Source organism: Ictidomys tridecemlineatus, chromosome 15 (genome assembly GCF_052094955.1).
Source record: "Ictidomys tridecemlineatus isolate mIctTri1 chromosome 15, mIctTri1.hap1, whole genome shotgun sequence".
In the NCBI taxonomy this organism is placed as follows: Eukaryota; Metazoa; Chordata; class Mammalia; order Rodentia; family Sciuridae; genus Ictidomys; species Ictidomys tridecemlineatus.
Window position 1 is genome coordinate 57,550,200 of NC_135491.1, and position 16,086 is coordinate 57,566,285.

The 16,086-nt window shown below is 55.6% G+C and overlaps 1 protein-coding gene across 2 annotated transcripts; it reads left to right on the forward strand.

Annotated features, from left to right (window-relative positions):
- The first annotated feature begins 1,843 nt into the window (after positions 1 to 1,843).
- On the forward strand, positions 1,844 to 13,422 carry Klhl36 (kelch like family member 36). 2 transcript variants are annotated; one of them, XM_078032760.1, is made up of 5 exons: positions 1,844 to 1,968; positions 4,302 to 4,378; positions 8,434 to 9,507; positions 11,205 to 11,362; positions 12,715 to 13,422. In XM_078032760.1, the coding sequence occupies exons 2-5, from the start codon at positions 4,319 to 4,321 to the stop codon at positions 13,253 to 13,255; spliced, it is 1,833 nt and encodes a 610-aa protein (XP_077888886.1). In that variant the 5' UTR covers positions 1,844 to 1,968; positions 4,302 to 4,318; the 3' UTR covers positions 13,256 to 13,422. The 2 variants fall into 2 exon arrangements, with proteins under 2 accessions (XP_077888886.1, XP_021589052.1); XM_021733377.2 differs by having other exon boundaries at positions 1,872 to 2,124.
- The last annotated feature ends 2,664 nt before the right edge of the window (positions 13,423 to 16,086 follow it).

The following is a 16,086-nucleotide window of genomic DNA, read 5'->3' on the forward strand; positions in this document are numbered from 1 at the left end:
CTCTGGGGAGAGGTGGTCTCTGTGAGCAGAGGCTCAGGTGCCCACTGCATCTGGAATAGCAGCGACAGAGGGAGGCCTTGCAGGGTTCCCTGGCCATGCTGGCTCCCCTCATCTGTTTGTTTCCGGCCACTTCAGTGGCTCCATCTGGCCATGTTTTATGCAACAATGGAAGAAGCTCTGAATCCTTCCAGAGAAGGCATGTATCAGAGAACAAGGAGGAATACTCGTTTTGTTTTGCTTTTATAATGGCCTTGAGACATATAATTCACATACCATAAAATTCACCCCTCTTATACAATTCAGTGGTTTTTAGGACAGTATGTCAGAATTGTGCAATTATGAATACTACCTAATTTCAGAACATTTTTATCACTCCCCCTAAAGAAATCCCTTATCCTGTTCACCCACAAAGAAGAGTGAAATTATGTCATTTGCAGGAAATGAATGAAACTAGAGAGCATTCTGTTAAGCCATCTTAACATAATAACAAAATAAGCCAAATTCAAGAGGGTCAAGGTTCATATATTTTTCCCTCATCTGTGGAAGCTAGAGAGAAAAAGGAAAAGTGGGGAGATCTCATGGAAATGGAAACGAGATCAGCAGAGATCCCAGAGGGAGAGAGGAGGGAAGGAAAAGGGAATGATATGGACCAAATTATATTGTTATCATTTGACGTGTGAATGTGTGACAACAAACCCCAACATTATGTACAGCTATAATGAACCAATTAAAAATATGGGGTAAGTCCCTTATTCTTTACAGCATTCCCCGCTAACCCCAACTCCCCACCCCTGGGAACCATGAATGTGCTCCCTGGCTTTAGGGGTGCCTGTTGTGGACACTTCACACAGGTGGGGTCATATGCTATGGGTCCTTTGGTGTGCGCTTCTTTCACTTAGTATATTGTCTTCAAGGCTCATCTAGGATGGAGCCTGAGAGAACAAGGACAATCGGCACCTGGATGATGATGGAATTCATTCCTTCAAATTTACTGAGGCCTGTGTGCCTGCCCCGAGGAGGCACCAGGAATAAAAACCTGTCGGGTTTCCAACAGGGATAGCGGGCTGGGGGGTGTGAGCTCAGTGGCAGAGCCATTGAGGCCTTGGGTCAATACTCAGCGCTGCAAAAATAACTAAACTAGTAAATAACAACGGACACTAGTAAGAAAGGCTAGAGTAAAGGAGAAGCTGGACGCAGGGAGAAAGAAAGAGAAGTGACTTTAAACACGGTGGTCAGCAAAGGACTCCCCACAGGTGGGTGCCTCGGACGTTCCCACTAGAAGGAGGCGAAGGTGCCCAGTGGTCATCGCGCTGCCCCTCGCCGGCACTCAAGTATGTCCCGCGAGGCCCAAGACCTGCAGGCCTCGTCCCCACCGTGCCCTGGCGCTTCCAGGCCGGTGGTCACACCGGAGGCATTCTTCGACGCGGAAGGTCCTGGTAGGCCCCGCGGGCGAGTGCGGGAGAGTGCGGGCGAAGCAGCTGTTGGGGGCAGCCAAGGAGCCCCAGCTCCCCCGGCCCCGCCCGGCGCAGGCCGCGCCCGCCCGCGAGGCCCCGCCCCCGAGAAGGCCCCGCCCCGAGTAGGCGCCGCCCCGGCGCACTCCCTCCCGCCGGCCGCGCAGGCTCAGTCCGCCCTCGCGCAGGCCCCGCCCCTGCGTCCCCCGCCCGCCGCCATTGGCTGCGCCGCCGCGCTCCCGCTCGCACTTCCTGGCGGAGCCATGGCCGCGCCGCGGGCCGGCCCGGGGTCTCCCGCGCCCGCGCCCCGCCGCGCCGCGCGCCCGCCGCCGCCCGCGCCCTAGCGCCGCCAGGTGGGCCTGCGCCCGCGGGCTGCCGCCCGTGCGCCGTGCGGGGCCGGAGGGCGGGCGTCCCGGCGCCGCTCTTGCGGGGCGCTGCGGGCGGGGCGCGGCGCGGGCAGGTGCCGCCGCCCCCAGGTGCGACAGGTACGGCCTGGGCGCCGACCGCGCGGCCGCAGGTGAGTGCCCGCGGCCCCCGCGCGTCGCGGCTCCACCTCCTCGCAGCCGGTCGGAACCTGCCCGGGCGGCGGTTGTGCGGCGGGTGCCGCCAGCGGGTGCCCGCTCCGAACGAGCGACAGAGGCGACCCCGAGGCCCCGCCGGCGACACCCGGACGGTGAGTGCTGCCCGGCGCCGCGCCATTCCGGCCGCGCTGTCTGCGGCGCTGCGCCTCCCCCGGGACCCGGCCGTCCCGGACGTGGACTCCGATCCCTGTTTACCGAAAAGACCTTTCACACGGAACGCGGTCTTCGCCCTGTGAGCGGACGGCCTTGACCCTTCGCCTGCTTCCCAAAAGCCCCCGAGACCGCCGACGTCCACGCTGGTAGAAACGGCCCCGAACCTCTTGCACGGAGACAAAAGGGAGCTTCCGGCGCCGGGAACTCTCTCTAGATATCTTGGCCTAGAAAAGAAAGCTGCCAGCTTTTGAGGGCAAAGCCGAGCCTTGCTTGGCTGCCTGCGGTCGGGGCCAGGGGATTGTTGGTGTAGAGAGGATCCTGTGTTTTCTGCTCTGTGACCTTGGGTGAGCCCCTCAGCCACCTGGGCACCGGTGTCTTAGATGTCACACAGGGCCAACGTGGCACGAAGTCAGGGGTATACAGGAGGCACTGTATGAATGCTGGTCTTCTTTCTTCTCTGGGCCTCTCAGCCTCGGAATATCAGGAAGACCGGGGGTGGGTACAGCCTGTCATGATCACAGATTCGCTGGCTGTGCAGAGATATAGTTGCCCCTTCCTTACCTGTCCCCCAGGAGCTGGACAGGATGGAATGTGCCTGAATTTATTTCTCCCATGGGAACAGGCAGCCCCCTCCTGTGTCCCCATTTATCTTAGAATAATGCTGACTTCTTGTCACATTGTTCTTTATTAGCAAAGACTGCTAAATAGGTAACAAAATTGATTCTTTTTACAGACTCAGCAGGAAAAAAATTCCTCCTTAAACCCTCAGCCCCACTATGTGACATGTTCCCACAAGGTTGACTTAGTTCTTCCTCCTTGTGCCCTCCCAATCCTCCAAGGTCCTCCTGAAACCTGGCTCTGGGCTGTCAGTGAGTTGTGTGGCATTTCAGCACTGGTAAAAACCTTAATGCTGTGGTGTACTTGCCCATGCTGAGTTTGACCATCAGGTTCAGGGAAGTTCACACACTTGCTCGAGTTTGTGTTCAAGATAGGGCAAAGGCCCCAGCCAAGGTTTCCTACCTTGGACTTTCTTTCCCCCATGTCCAAGCAGAATAACAGTGCTGGCCTCTCGGGGCTGTATGGGGACCAAGCAAGCAAAGAGACACAAAAGCCCAGAGAACAGTGTGTGTCTAGAATGTACTGTATACATGCTCATCATCACTGTGCCACATCCTCCACTTCGTCATAATGTTCAAAAGTGTGATCCTTGCTGGGGATACTGCTCAGTTGGTAGAGTGTTTGCCTCACATGCACAAGGCCCTCAGTTTGATCCCCAGCGCCACCAAAAAAAAAAAAAAAAAAAAAATTGTGATCCTTGAGAGGTTTGGGCCTTGTTCAGTATGCTCCCAAGAAGAGCCTAGATTTGAAGATGGATTGTCAGCTGTTAGCTGTGTGACCACATCTCAGTATTCTTATCTGCAAGATGTGACATTCACCTGATCAAGTATTGAAGGAGTTCAATATAAGGTAGCACATGGAAGTCCTGTGGCTTGTTTCCAGGGCCATAGTCTAGGCTCTGAAATGATAACTATTATCATTATAATCCTGATCTAAAAGCCCCTAGTTGAGACTGAAGTCTCAGGTGGGAGCTGGGAATGTACATAACTCAGTGGTTGAGTGCTTGTGTAAGTATGCATGAGGCCCTGAGTTCAATCCCCAGCACTGCAAAACAAAAAGAAGTGGGTATTAGCAGGAAGTGGGCTAATTGACATGTCAGATTTTAGATGCCAAAAGAACCCTGGTTAAATATTCTAAAGGCTGGGCTGGGGCTGTAACTCAGTGGTAAAGTGCTTGCCTAGCACATGTGAGGTCCTGGGTTCAATCCCCAACAACACATAAAAATAAATAAATAGAATAAAGGTATTGTGAAAAAAAATTCTTAAAAAAAAAAAAACTGTTCTAAACAATGCTGACAACCTGATTCTTTGGTCAGAGAGTCCTGTGTATTGCTCTGTTCTCTCCCACGTTCCTCCTTGGGACAGTTCTGCACTTGTTGTCCTTGGTATCTACAGCAGATCCTGCGATTAATGAATGACCTGGAGGAGCTCCCGGGAGGGCTTCAGGACCAGACTTCTAGAGTTCATGTGCATACTCAGAAATCCTGTTCTTGTTATAGGGCTGCGATCTCTCACAATGGAGGGAAGCCGGCAGACGCGAGTGTCTCGGCCCTACAAGATCAGCGAATCTTCAAAGGTCTGTGCCTGCAGATTGCCTAAGACGTGTGGTGTGCTGACTGACTCTCACTTGTTGTTGGTTTCAGCCATAAAAAGGTAGATAAGGCAAGGGCAGAGAGCACCGGAGCGCCAGACTGCTGAGGGTGCGAGGGCACGGTGTGCACACTGTGGCGTTGTCATCCTTCGCCAGGGTGGTGTCCTGGGGCATCCCTCCTGTGTCACACCCGGCTCGCTTATTTGAGTACTAATGCTAGGATGCAGATAGAATAGGATGGGAACTGTGGGGTCTCTGTCCCATTGTGGGGCTCAGCACCACCAGAGACAGGCACATGAAGAACCTGCCTGCTGGCTCTAGGGTGGGGCCTCACTGGGATCCTTATGTGGAGGTTCCAGGGCCTCTTTCCTGCCCTGGACTCTCAGGGACCTCAAGAGTGAGCTAGGGTGTGTTCCACAGGGCTAGGCTCACAGCCCCCTCAGGCTGGCTCCATCAGAATCAGCCTGAGGGAGAGTGGGGAGAGTCTGTAGAAGTGCCCTGCCTGGCCCCACCTGGGACCTGCTCAGTTAAGGTCTGAGGGCAGGACCTGGGGGCTGTGCTCACGGTCCAGTCCGTGAATAGAGCAGTCCCTGCCCCACAGCTGCTGTAGGTAAAGATGGAGGGTGCTCATTTGCAGCACAGTCCCCATTTGCACTTGTCTCCAGCTACAAACACTAATAATGCCCTCTTCTCTTTTGAAATTTCCCTTTTGGAGATTAAATTTTGTGGTTGCTTTAGCTTATGCATTGTGAGGGTGAAAACTGGTTCTTGGGGTGCAGAAAACTTACTTTTTGTATACAGAGCAAACCATGAGACCTCACTTGGGCAATAGACAGGGTGCGGGTGGTGGTGGAGCTCCTGGGGAGGGCTTTAGGACCAAACTTCTTAAAAGGCTTCTTAGTGGGAAAAAATGGAGAGATTCTGCATTGCCCAAGAGGTGGCGAGCAGCTCAAGGTTGAGGTGGTTCTGTAGAGGCACTGGAGGGAAGGCGCTGTGCAGAAGGGGTTGCTTCCCTGAGAGACGGTCTCCTGTGGCCACCTGAGTTTACTGAGAAAGCTCCTGTATGCCTGCTTTCTGTCCATGAGCACAGAGGGCCCGCTGCGCTCAAAGGGGCTTTGTTCCTGACCTTGGCTGCAGACACAGTGTTGCTTTCTAAGTTTGATAGCACTGGAAATGTGTGTCTTTTAAAGTCAGATTCAGAGTCTCTGAATGGAAGCTTTCAGGAACAGGACAGGAACCGCTTTTCTTTAGTTGATTGTATTTCTAAATTTTCTTATAAAAAATGAAAGTGGCCAAATCATACCTTGCATTTATGAACATTAATTTAATTCACGTAGCCAGCCCTGAGATGGGCAGATAGCCTGTGTCCAAACCCTTCCTGCCATGGTGCTCAGCTCAGCTGCTTCCCAAGTTCTCAGCTTGTGGTTTCTCCTGCTCTGAACTTGACTGAAGTCCCAGTGGGCCACTCTCGTGTGTCTGGGGCATCCACTCAGCCTCAAACCTGCGAGCCTGGCAGCCAATAGCTGGTGCAGGTCATTCATGCTTGGCATGGACTCTGCCTATGTGTGACTCCACTATTCACTTAGCCACCCTGTGAGGGGACAGTGTACAGTGAAGCAGACCTTCACCCTCACACCTGCTGCATCCTCTAGATCATTGGCCCAACCACCTGGTCTCTTCCATCATCTGACCTCAAGTGCAGTGATGCACCAAGAGGGGTAAAGACCAGTACAGCAAGGAGAGTTAGAACTTCTAAATTACCGAAATGCCAGAATTCTGCTCTTTGAAACTAGGGACGTGTGTGTGTGTGTGTGTGTGTGTGTGTGTAAAGTCATCTGTGCAGCTGAAATGCTAGGCACAGGCTAACCCATGCACCTCTCCCCTGCACCACCACTCCGCTGCGGCAGATGGTCCCCTTGCAGCTGTGCCTGCCCCCCAGGCTGTATCCCTGTCGCACCACAGCTGGCTTGTGTGTGCCCATCTGAGTGCTAGGTCCCACCCCCTCACCACTTGAGAGCTGTGGGCTGGGCGCCCCCTGCGCCCCTTACTTGCTTCTCTTGGATGCCAAGGCTTTGCCTCACTCAGTCACCTGCTATTGTAGTGCTTCCTAATTTCCTTCCTGCCATCTATAAGGGCCCCAGGCCAGTGTCTGTGGGAGCCCAGACATTCCTGCTTAATTAGAAGCCAAAACTAGGCCAGCTTGCCTCTCTCTGTAAGCAGCCAGATAAACAGCCACCCCTGAGCCCTCCGTAGAGGAGCAGAGAGCCTGGCCCTCTGGGCTGCGGGGAGGGAGCCTCAGGTCGTGTCTCTGCGCACCCTCAGCAGGTTGTGAGGACACTCTCTGCTCTGGGACGTCAACAGGGTGATTGATGCTGCACTTGGCCAGACGCAGAATGACCACAGGAAACCATGGCTTCTAATTACAGCAGCAGTAAGAGCAGACTTGAAAGGGAAGAAAAGGAAACGCACCATTGCTGGACACGTTGAGATGGGCCTCGCGTGTGCCAAGCACGCAGCACCAGCACCTTGCAGACCCGCAGTCTGGTGCCCTCCTCTGTACAGCTGCGTGCTCCCCTTCTCAGGATCACTACTAGCCAGTTCTTTCCTTAGTCCCCCTTGAGTAGATCAGCTACTGTATGATATTTTTTTTGATGGCCTGTTTCTCCCTACATTGAATTTTTCTTGCCCTTTGTGTGTGTGTGGTGAGTAAATAAAGCAGTGTGTGTACAGTATCCCTAAAATAAGGTGGGTCAGTCCTGCAAGGTCTCAGAATCTGGTCTAGATTTGACGGATGGTTGTGTCCTCAAGAGCCTGTGGCGGGCGCTTGGCATTCTCATGTCTGCCAGCTTGAATTGATCAAACCGATCGATTGGGATCATTCATGTTAAATGGATTACTTCCAGGATAGTGTGGTAATTAAAGCTGATGAAGTCAGGTCCAGGTTCAAGTCTCAGTGCCACTGCTCAGTCCCTGTGGGATCTGGGCAGGTTTTGTGGTATCCACCTCCCTCACCTGGAAAAGGGGGGTTGTAGGGTGGTTTGTGATGCTCAGAGGAGAGGACGTCTGGTGCATAACACAGCAGAGCACATCCTGAGCCCCAGGGAAAGACGGATCCGCGCCTGCATGCTAGTAGTCCTTTAACCTGGAGTGGGGTGTGGACTACACTTCCCAGGAGGACCCCAGAGCACCTAGTGGTGGGCAGGAGGCCAGCCACCTCCCTGGGTGGAAGCGTGAAAGTGGGAGCCACGCTCTGGCATGACCGTGTGCCAGACACCGTGTGTGAAGTGGGAAGCTGTCGGTCAGCAGATTACCATAACCTCGGTAGGAGTTGACAGCCTCATGGTGGGCACTGCTCAGGCATTGCTGGGTCAGCACTTTGCCCTCTTCTATCTCCCTTCCTCCCCAAACCTGGGTGATAACACCCTGGTCCTCATTGCCAGACCAGAAGGTGGAGCCTCAAGTTCCCCGGCTTAACCCAAGAACCCAGTGAGCAGCAGAGCTAGGTTCAAACCAGTTCCCAGCTGACTTCAGGGCTTTGTGCACAGCTGCCCTCTAATATGGCAGCACCTTCCCGTCCTTTGTCATGACCTGGAAGCAGGGAAGGGAGAGAGAGAAGGAAGGGAACAGAAAGGAGCTTCTAGCACTCTATTTAAAAAGAAGGAAGAATGCCGGGCACAGTGGCACACGCCTGTAATCCCAGTGGCTCGGGAGGCTGAGCCAGGAGGATGGCGAGTTGAAAGCCGGCCTCGGCAACTACTTGGCACTGAGCACCTCAGTGAGACCCTGTCTCTAAATAAAATACAAAATAGGGCTGGGGAGGTGGCTCAGTGGTTGAGGGCCCCTGGGCTCAATTTTCAGTACAAAGAAAAAAGAAGAAAATGGGGGAGAGAAAGCCAGAAAGTTTTTAGAAATTATAAAAAATAGGAGAAAGGATGGACAGACACACAGAGGCCCTCTGTGGTCCCTCATTCCTCTCCCTCTGGGGCAGGTCGCAACTGCTGGGTGGGTTGAGCCACCCCCTGACCGGCCCTCCTCCACAGGTGTACCGCTGGGCCGACCACTCCTCCACGGTGCTGCAGCGGCTGAACGAGCAGCGGCTCCGCGGCCTCTTCTGTGACGTGGTCCTGGTGGCGGATGAGCAGCGCGTGCCAGCCCACCGTAACCTGCTGGCCGTGTGCAGCGACTACTTCAACTCCATGTTCACGCTGGGCATGCGGGAGGCCTTCCAGAAGGAGGTGGAGCTGATCGGCGCCTCCTACATCGGGCTCAAGGCCGTGGTGGACTTCCTGTACAGCGGGGAGCTGGCGCTGGACGGCGGCAACATCGACTACATCCTGGAGACGGCACACCTGCTGCAGATCTGGACAGTGGTGGACTTCTGCTGCGAGTACCTGGAGCAGGAGGTGAGCGAGGACAACTACCTGTACCTGCAGGAGCTGGCCTCCATCTACAGCCTCAAGCGGCTGGACGCCTTCATCGATGGCTTCATCCTGAGCCACTTCGGCACACTGTCCTTCACGCCCGACTTCCTGCAGAACGTCTCCATGCAGAAGCTGTGTGTGTACCTGAGCAGCAGCCAGGTGCAGCGGGAGTGCGAGCACGACCTGCTGCAGGCGGCCCTGCAGTGGCTGACGCAGCAGCCCGAGCGCGAGGCACACGCCTACCGGGTGCTGGAGAACATCCACTTCCCGCTCATCCCCAAGAACGACCTGCTGCACCGCGTCAAGCCGGCCGTGTGCTCGCTGCTGCCCCGCGAGGCCGACTGCGAGGGCTTCATCGAGGAGGCCGTGCACTACCACAACAGCCTGGCCGCCCAGCCCGTCCTGCAGACCAAGCGCACAGCCCTGCGCACGGACGAGGAGCGCCTCCTGTTTGTGGGCGGTGAGGTCTCTGAGCGGTGTCTGGAGCTCAGCGATGACACCTGCTACCTGGACGCCAAGAGCGAGCAGTGGGTCAAGGAAACGCCCCTGCCGGCCCGGCGGAGCCACCACTGCGTCGCCGTGCTGGGGGGCTTCATCTTCATCGCGGGCGGCAGCTTCTCGAGAGACAACGGAGGGGACGCAGCCTCCAACCTCCTTTATAGGTATGACCCCCGCTGTAAACAGTGGATCAAGGTGAGATTAAAGCCAGATTATTTCTTTTCTCTTGAGGCCTCTTTTCTTTGCCCTAACCTAGTCTTGACTTCCTTTCTCTCCGGGCCTTGGCCACAGTCCTGCTCCTGAACGAGGTGTGACAATAAAGAGATGAGCTATGGCTCCCACCCTTCCCACCCGTGCCCCCTGGGGAGAACGAGGGCTGTCCGGGGACTCTCTGCCCCGTGCCACATCCCATGTCAAGCTGCATGAGGCCCCAGCCCCATGCAGCAGTTGAGTGCCTGGGTTGTGACCAGGGCAAGCGAAGAACCAAATTTTCAATTTTACTTAGTTCTAACCAATTTACGTTTAAGTGTAAATGGCCACATGAGGCACCTCACTACCAGCTGCTGCTTCCGACACGCTCCCTGAGTCTCAGCCTCCACCAGGCTCCTCTTTCGGAAACATTTGGGAGCAGCTTTAAGGAGTCCACAAAGCCCATACCTGGCCCTTTGGCAGGTATCAAGGCAGGATCAGGGAGGAGTGTGAACCCAGGTGCACACCTGAGATTGCGCTCCCACCTGGCCACAGTGTGGCTGGGATTCCAGGCCCGTTCCTCCCCCTCTCCCAATCCCACATTTCCCCTCTGGAAGTGCATGTGGCCTTCCAGGCAAGGGGGTGTGGCCTGCATTGATTGGCATGCATCTGGCTCAGGTGGTCCGGGATGTGCCTTTTCTTGACCATTGCCCATTAAAATCTTTGTCCATCTTTATACTCACACCTCTGTATTACTTCTTAACTCTGTGTCTTTCTGAGCTTTAACACTCAGAATGGATTCAAGATATCCTTTTGATTTTATTCTCAAAAGTCTTAAAACCAAGCCAGGTGTGGCAGAGCGTGCCTATAGTCCCAGCCATGAGGGAGGCTGAGGCAGGGGGATGGCAAGTTTGAGGCTGCCCAGGCAACTTGGATTCTATCTAAAAGTAAACATTTTTTAAAAGACATAGTTCAGTAGAACATTTGTTTAGCATGTGCTAAGCCGTGGGTTCAGTCTCCAGTATCCGGGAAAAAAAAAATCTGGGCTGGGAATATAGCTCAGTTGGTAGAGTGCTTGCCTCCCATGCTCAATGCCCTGGGCTCAGTTCCCAGCACCACACACACAAAAATCTGAAACCCAGGGCGAAGCCATACCACTGGAGGGAGGCTGCAGCTTTGGAAGCAGCTCAGAGACTGTAACAGCGGCGGGGGTGTCTCGTCTGCAGGACCACATTCAGTCCCGTGTTCTGCGAAATTGCTTAAAAAAAAAAAAACAGGAAAGGTCAGGTCTTCCACTTTTCGATGTCCTGTCAAGTGCTACTTTCTTCCTTTAACATGGACGGCAAGCAGCATTAGTGTTTTAAAGACTCCTGATGGAGAGTGCCGGGGGCAGGCGATTTCTCGTGTCAGAAACCCGCTCACCAGACTACCTGCTCTGCTCCTCTGAGTCCCAGTCCACGAGGTCGACCACGTGGCCAGACAGGTTTGGGAAACCGAGGGTCCCCTTCCTGAGGTTCTCAGTGTCTTGAGATCCAGGGGCTCTGAAAGTCTCACCAAAAGACCTCTTCTTGCCCCCCGGCTCACTGGCCACATCACACCTCCTGGGCTGAGCACTCCGTAGACATAGTTGGAGAGCACAGTGCTAGATAATGACACTGACCGGCATTGAGGCAAGGGAAGGTACAGGTGTGTCGCTTCCACAGGTGGCCTCCATGAACCAGCGGCGCGTGGACTTCTACCTTGCCTCCATCGGGGACATGCTGTTGGCTGTTGGTGGCCGGAATGAGAATGGAGCTCTCTCTTCGGTGGAGACCTACAGCCCCAAGACTGACTCTTGGTCCTACGTGGCCGGCTTGCCAAGGTGACTGGGTCCTGAGGCCTCCTCTTCCAGCGTGACTTCAGGGAGAACAACGTTTAGTCTGCTCACTTTGGGGGTATTCTGGCCTCCAATTCTGGGGGAAATCTGGCTTATGGGGAGCAGTGGGTAGCCACCAGGGGTCCAGGGTGCGGGAACCTGGCTCTAGTTCTGGATTGTCAGTGAGCGTCCTCTGCGCTGCCTAGATAAGCGTCACCCTTTCCAGGTCCATGTGGTGCCTGACCCCGGGAGTCTTGAGTCACCGGCGGGGGATTTACTGGGAGGCCCCACTGAGCTCTGAGGGCGGGGCCTTCGCCCTCTCGGTCTTGTCCTCCTCACTGCAGCAGAGGGGGCCGGCGGTGAACCCTGCCCAATGGGGTGGGGGGCGGAGATTCTGCTGGTGATCCTTCAGGCGCACCCAGTGGGCAGGAGCTGTCCAGGTGAGCAGCCCAGGCACCTCGGGGACCTTGTCCCGAGGGTTAGCAAGGGTGTGGGCAAGTGTAGCTGGCGCCAGGAGTCATGCCAGGCGCGAGTCCCAACCCTTCCACTCGTAGACGGCCTCTTGCACCTGGAGGATCCTGAGGCCAGCACAGTAATGGCGGGCACTGCTGACCGATAGTAAGTGGCTGGCCCCTGCAGCTGTCACAGTGGCCAGGACTGCTCTTCCTAACTCAGGGCCAGGTGCTGCATGTGACTTGTCACCTTCTCTGGGTGACAGGACAGGACAGGCCAGCCTACCCTGGGCCATCCCCAAGCTGAGGTACTTCACCAACCCATTTCCAGGTGGAGAAGTGGAGCCTAGAATGTGTTCAGTCTGTTGTCCCCACAGTCCCGGCCAGCCAGCACCGGCTGTGCACTGGACACTGCGAGGACCATTATTCCTAAGCACTGCAGCCCAGGGCTGAGCAGTCCATGACGCGGCAGTGCCAGTGTGTCCCCGGCTGGCCCCACCGACTCATCTCTCGTGTGTCCTTGTTGGTAGGATGGGGCCTCTTGAGCCCCAGCCCACCTCAGCGTAGGACCCTGCTGGCCACTCTGCCACCCTGGGCCCATGCTGTGAGCTCCGCCGGCACTCTCTGCCTGTCAGGCTCCTGCCATCACCCTATCTGGAGTCTCACCGTCCTGTCCTCTGGCTGTTTATTTTGGTGGCCGCACTGGGGCTTCATTGTTTTGTGGTCTGGTCTGTTGGGTCCTTTTCTCAGTAAAGCAGCACCTAGGAGGGTGTGCTGGTGCCTGTTCCCTGTGCGTCCTTCCACCCTACGACTCCTGATGGGCAGAGGCCCCGGGGCGCCCGCAGCCGAGGCCATTGTGCAGCAAGCTGGCGCAGCACTGAGCACCGTCTCTGCTCCGTCTTGCAGGTTCACCTACGGCCACGCAGGCACCATCTACAAGGACTTTGTGTACATCTCAGGGGGCCACGACTACCAGATCGGCCCCTACCGCAAAAACCTGCTGTGCTACGACCGCCGCACGGATGTATGGGAGGAGCGGCGGCCCATGACCACGGCGCGCGGCTGGCACAGCATGTGCAGCCTGGGGGACAGCATCTACTCCATCGGGGGCAGCGACGACAACGTCGAGTCCATGGAGCGCTTTGATGTGCTGGGTGTGGAGGCCTACAGCCCGCAGTGCAACCAGTGGACCCGCGTGGCGCCCCTGCTGCACGCCAACAGCGAGTCGGGGGTGGCCGTGTGGGAGGGCCGCATCTACATCCTGGGCGGCTACAGCTGGGAGAACACGGCCTTCTCCAAGACCGTGCAGGTCTACGACCGCGACGCCAACCAGTGGAGCCGCGGCCCCGACCTGCCCAAGGCCATCGCCGGCGTGTCGGCCTGCGTCTGCGCCCTGAAGCCGCAGCTGGAGGACAGGAAGAAGAAGGGCAAGGGCAAGCGGCAGTAGGGCAGCGCCAGCGCTGCCGCTCGCTCCTGGCCCTGTGGCCGGAGCAGTAGGCAGTGGCCACCCCTTAGCCCTCTGGAAACGTTACGTGCTCTTGGCAGCTTTTTTACTTTTATGATTCTTGGTATTTCTATGGTATCATAACCAATTAAACATGGTATATCACTTGACGCATTATCTTGCCTGAGTAATTAACCTGGGCCCAGGCAGAGACCATCCCTTGGATCTGTGCAGGCCTTCTTCCCAGGGAGTCCCCACGAGTCCCCTTGACCTTCGCCCGGGAGCACCAGCACACAGAATACACAGAAACGTGGAGAGACGCGGGCCTTACAGGGGTATTTCAGACCACCTAGTCTAAGCAAACCTGGCCCGTCTTTTAAAAATACAGATTCCAGGGCCTTCCTCAGAATTATCAGCTCCAAAACTACCAGGACCATTGTAACCGGCCTTTGAATTGTGAGCATTGGCCATGGCCAGCAGTCGCTGGCCAGGTCAAGCATGTGTGCGTCATTGAGAACGCAGGCCCACCAGGCCAGTGATTGGCCAAGGGTACCACTGTGCCCTGAGAGTCAGGCGGGGGTGGGGACTTCCTGCTGCAGACCTTTTCTTCTGGGCTTCTGTCACAGCTTTTCCTGGCTGGCGACCTCTGCATTCTAGAAAGTCACAGGTGACCAAGAAAGAAAGGGGAAATGTGTCATCCTGTGATTTGTGGCTTTTCACCCTTACGTCCCTAACATTACTGTAGGAAAATCTACATTTCTCAGGAAGAAGAGTGAACTTTGTAGGACCTGCAGTTGTTTGCAATGGCTGTAGCTTTTGAGGAGCCGTTGGGAGCAGAACACACAAACTCGTGGGTTCCCGGGGTGGTTGAGTGCCCCCCTCAGCTCAGGTGACATGGTGCTGGCCCTGGTTGCCTGCCACTGTGTGGCTTTGCCTGCCGGGCAGGTCCTTTAGCAGATCTCCATCTGTGCCCGCGAACCTTAGCCGGCAGGTGAGATGGGAGGGCCTCTGTCTGTGAGAGCTGTTGGTGCCCTTGGCTTCTCCTAGATGGCTTCTCCTAGATGGCTTCTCCTAGATGTGGTTTCTAGAACAGTCTCGGAGGTGTGCCCTCAGAGCTGTCAGACTGCAGCCCAGCCGGCATGTGACACAAAGCGCCACTCGAGGCCAGGAGTGCGATGGTTTTGACCCTGAGCCAGGAAGGCCAGGATCTGAGACCGGGATGCAGAAGCTCACTGTTGACACTGATGCGGGAGCGGAGCGTCTCGGTGCACTTCCGTTTTCACCCCTTGCTCTCCCCCAGGGTTTCCTGTAGTTCCCATCGCCCTGTTCCTGTTGTGGTCCAGGAGGGGGACATGAACCTGGGAAGCCAAACCAGTGCTGTCGCTGCCTCGCTGCTGGTAGCACGCAGGCCGCAGAGCGAGCTAGGTACTCGTGGAAGTCCTGCAGCTGTAGGGAGGTCCTGCCAGGAACCCCGCACACCAGCAGGCTGCGCTCTGGAGCTTGGTACTGCAGTGTGCTAAAGGCCCTGAGAAGTCCCTCATTAACCACTAACCTGTGACTGAGACTCGCCTCTGCCTCTCAGGAAGGGTTTCATTGCCCAGACTCCTCCCTCCCCGCTCAGCCCAGGTCATGAACAAAGAGGAGGCGGCTCTAGAGAATGGAGTCAGTCTGGGGACAGCGTGCTGGAAGTTCTGAGTGGTTTGGACAGCAGATGGCTTTGACCTTGGGGAGGGGAGAGCCACTAGGGTCAGCCTAAGCCAGCTGTTAAGTTTTTGATGCTAGGGTAAGGTGACATGCTGGCCCTGGCTTTCTTGTGCCCCATGCTTACATACCATGTCCTGCACTTTGCATCTGTGCCGTCCCTCTTGATGTGGTTGATGTCGTTTGTCATTTTCATGGAGTGGATGATGACGTTACTGATGCCAAGAGCATTCCACAGGTGGAGGACTGACAGGTAAATGTTGTCCTGGGTTGACTACAGAGTTGGCGGCAGCTACCCTGTGCTGGGCTTTTGTGCTCGACAGAAAAGGCTCAGGGCCAGGTTTTTGTCCCCTGTTTTTTTAAGTTGGGGGACAGAGCTTGGAACTATGTGTAAGCAGGTGGCCTTTTAACCTGCAGTGGGGATAGCGTGGTCTCAAACCAATCTTGAGATGAGTGACATGCACAGCTGCCCTTCTGTGGTCACTGTGCAGGCGTCAGGCTGTGTGGAGCTTTGAGAACATCTGGACTTTGTTTTTATCTTGATCTTTCCAAATAATCGTAGTAGGCTCTTATTCAATGGGTCTTGATCTTCCTCATTTTAAACAGTCGGGGTTTTAACTGTGTGAGAGTTGTATTTGGTCCTAACCCTGTTTGCTTAAGACACGTGTTGCGACCACAGAGGACAGTGAAGAGCTGGAGGACACTGGTGTTCACAGTGGTCGCTCCGTTGCTGACAGTGCAGATTGCAGGCGCCCTGTCGCCCCTAGTCCCAGCTAATCGGGAGGCTGACGCAGGAAGTTTGCAGAAGGTACCTAGAGTAGAAGCTCAACTCTTACTTACTGGCCTCAGCCCGCGATGTTCACCTTCTGCCATCTTAGTAAGTCTGCAGGCAGGTCCCCGCGGCCTCCATCAGGAAGAACCTCAGGTGTGTATTTGTATTCTGAGTGCCCTCTACCTCCCCTTAATGGTAAGGCAACCTCAGGAGTCTTAGCAGGGACTCCAGACGCTCTAGGGGTGTTCACTTTGGGGGTGGGAGGCAACCTGCTCTGTTTTTGGTACGTCAGCTGTTTCCAAGCATCTGACCCCTAAGCAAGCAGGGCCTGTCAGTGTGTGCATTAGTACTGGAAGTGAAC

Bases quoted from the DNA above. Each gene is read 5' to 3' on its own strand.
- Klhl36 (XM_078032760.1), top strand. From the start codon at position 4,319: ATGGAGGGAAGCCGGCAGACGCGAGTGTCTCGGCCCTACAAGATCAGC. The intron at 4,379-8,433 runs GTCTGTGCCTGC...CCTCCTCCACAG, and splicing joins AGATCAGCGAATCTTCAAAG to GTGTACCGCTGGGCCGACCA. The intron at 11,363-12,714 runs GTGACTGGGTCC...TCCGTCTTGCAG, and splicing joins TACGTGGCCGGCTTGCCAAG to GTTCACCTACGGCCACGCAG.